At 43.2% G+C, this 2,566-nt stretch overlaps 1 protein-coding gene across 1 annotated transcript; it reads left to right on the top strand.

The window, feature by feature from the left end:
• Nucleotides 1–595: 595 nt before the first annotated feature.
• LOC141714578 (uncharacterized) lies at nucleotides 596–2,297 on the top strand. Its single transcript, XM_074518094.1, has 2 exons — nucleotides 596–722; nucleotides 1,699–2,297. The coding sequence occupies exons 1-2, from the start codon at nucleotides 596–598 to the stop codon at nucleotides 2,295–2,297; spliced, it is 726 nt and encodes a 241-aa protein (XP_074374195.1).
• Nucleotides 2,298–2,566: the final 269 nt, after the last annotated feature.

The following is a 2,566-nucleotide window of genomic DNA, read 5'->3' as shown; positions in this document are numbered from 1 at the left end:
ACTTTGGACATCTTTGATAATGAAGTAAGAAGAATGCTCATAGACAATGGTTCCTCACTAAATATTCTCTTTAAACATACAGTGGATCGAATGCAGTTAGGAAACGTCCGCTCAAACGAGTGCCGAGAGGACCCACTCTATGGGTTCGGACACAACTTAGTCCAGATTCAAGGAACTTTATATCTACTAGTCATTTTTGGAACCACTCCTAACCAAGTGACTCATGTCATCAAGTTTTATGTAATCAACGCTCATTCTTCATACAATGGAATCAATGGCAGATCAGATTTGACAACGATACAAGCAATAACTTCAGTCTCTCATCTTAAGATCAAGTTCCCAACCCCGACAGGAGTCGGTGAAATAAAAGGAGATTATGGAGTTGCTGAAACATGCTACACCCAGGGGTTAATCATGGCAGAAACCCACCAGGACAACAAAAGGAAGGCAACATTACTTCACAAGCAACAAAGCATTAAGACGCACCGACCCCGGCCGAGGGAAGAAAAAAAATAGTCCTACCATGCAAGCAACCAAAGAATCAGAACAAGAAAACTACTATCTGAAGAAGAACTCTGAAGCCTAAATTCATCAAATGGTTTCAAACAAAGAACAAGCAAAAATCGAAGCCGCAGTAGAAACAGAAGATGTCCAGGTTGATGAAAGCAGTCCTAACAAAAAGGTGAAAGTTGGGTCAGGACTCGAGGAGTCCTCAAGGAAAGGTTAGTGTCCCTGCTTCGGGAGTACAAAGATGTTTTTGCCTGGAGTTCAAGAGACATGCACGGATTACATGAGTCCATAGCAATGCACAGCTTGGACGTCAACCCCAACAGAAAACCAGTCAAACAGAAGAGAAAGAATTTTGCTCCGGAGAGGCAAAAAATCATAGACGAAGATGTGGAAAAGCTACTCAAAGAAGGAATCATCAGAGAAATCAAATATCCGGAGTGGCTAGCTAATGTTGTTATGGTGAAGAAGTTCAACGGCAAATGGAGAATGTGTGTAGACTACACTAATCTGAATGATGCATGCCCGAAGGACCCATACCCTCTCCCAAATATTGATCAATTGATAGATTCCACCTCCGGACACATCATGCTAAGTTTCATGGACTCCTTCTCCGGATACAACCAGATCAAGATGAACCCGAAGGACATACCTAAGACAACATTCATAACTCACAGAGCAGTCTATGCTTATGTGATGCTACCCTTCGGACTGACAAGCGCAAGATCAACTTACCAGAGAGCCATGAACAAGATATTCAAGTCCCGGATTGGGAGGAACTTGGAGTGCTATGTCGACGACATGATTTCCAAATCAACAACTATACCAGGACATGTGGAAGATCTGAAGGAGTAGGAGCAGGGAAGTTCCTAGGATTCATGATCAGCAACAGGGGCATAGAAGCCAATCCGAAGAAAATAAAAGCAATCCAGGAGATGAGAGCTCCTAGGACCCAAAGAGATGTGCAGAAGTTAGCAGGATCCCTAACAGCACTCGAGAGATTTGTCTCAAAGCTAGCAGAGAAGTGCTTACCGTTCTTTGATTTACTCAAAGGAGCAACCAACAAAAAAGAGGTGAACTGGAGTCCGGAGTGCCAAAAGACATTTGAAGAAATCAAGGCATACCTCTCTCAGCCACCAGTCCTAACTAAAGCTCAACCAGGAGAGCCTCTCTACTTATACCTGTCAGCAGGACCACAAGCCATAGGAGCAGCCCCAATCAGGGAAGAGAGTGGAAGACAGCAATCAGTCTACTACATAAGCCAAGTTCTTAAAGATGCAGAAACAAGGTACCCAAGACTGGAGAAGTTTGCCTTCGCCTTAGTCACAACTTCAAGAAAGCTCAGGCACTACTTCCAAGGAAGAGAAATCAGAGTGGTCACCAATCAGCCCTTAAGGAAGATAATTCACAAGCCAGATATTTCGGGAAGACTTGTCAATTGGGTTGTGGAGTTAATCCAGTTCAATTTAAGCTTCATTCCTAAGACTGCCATTAAAGCTCAAGCACTTGCAGATTTCATAATCGAATGCAACTTCCCAGAAGAAGATCCAGAACCAATGAACATGGATCCAGAGACAGAACAAGATGCAAGTCCGGGAGCCTGGACCTTGAAAGTAGATGGTTCTTTAACAAGCAAAAGGTCGGGAGCCGAACTCATACTGAAGAGTCCTGAAGGATTCACCATTCAAACAGCTATATCTTTCGGATTCCCCACAACAAACAACCAGGCGGAATATGAGGCGTTGATTGCAGGACTAAAGCTCTCCAGGACTCTGAGATCTAAGACTTAAAAATCTACAGCGACTCCCAAATAGTGGTCAAACAAACAAATGGAGAATACATAGCAAAGGACCCTATCTAGCGAAGTACCAAGCACTGGTTCAAAGTTACTTAGCCTCAATCCCAAAGCATCAAGTCCTTCAGATATGTCAAGAAGAAAATGAAGAAGCAGATATTCTATCTAAATTAGTCCGGAACTCATCAGATCTGGACTGCTCAGTTTACTTCGAAGAACTCCACAAACCATCTATTGAATCCGGAGAAGTCTTGGAGATCAAAA

Source organism: Apium graveolens, chromosome 1 (assembly GCF_009905375.1).
Source record: "Apium graveolens cultivar Ventura chromosome 1, ASM990537v1, whole genome shotgun sequence".
NCBI lineage: Eukaryota > Viridiplantae > Streptophyta > Magnoliopsida > Apiales > Apiaceae > Apium > Apium graveolens.
The sequence above is the reverse complement of the archived record's forward strand: the minus strand, read 5'-3'. Positions and strand labels throughout refer to the sequence as shown.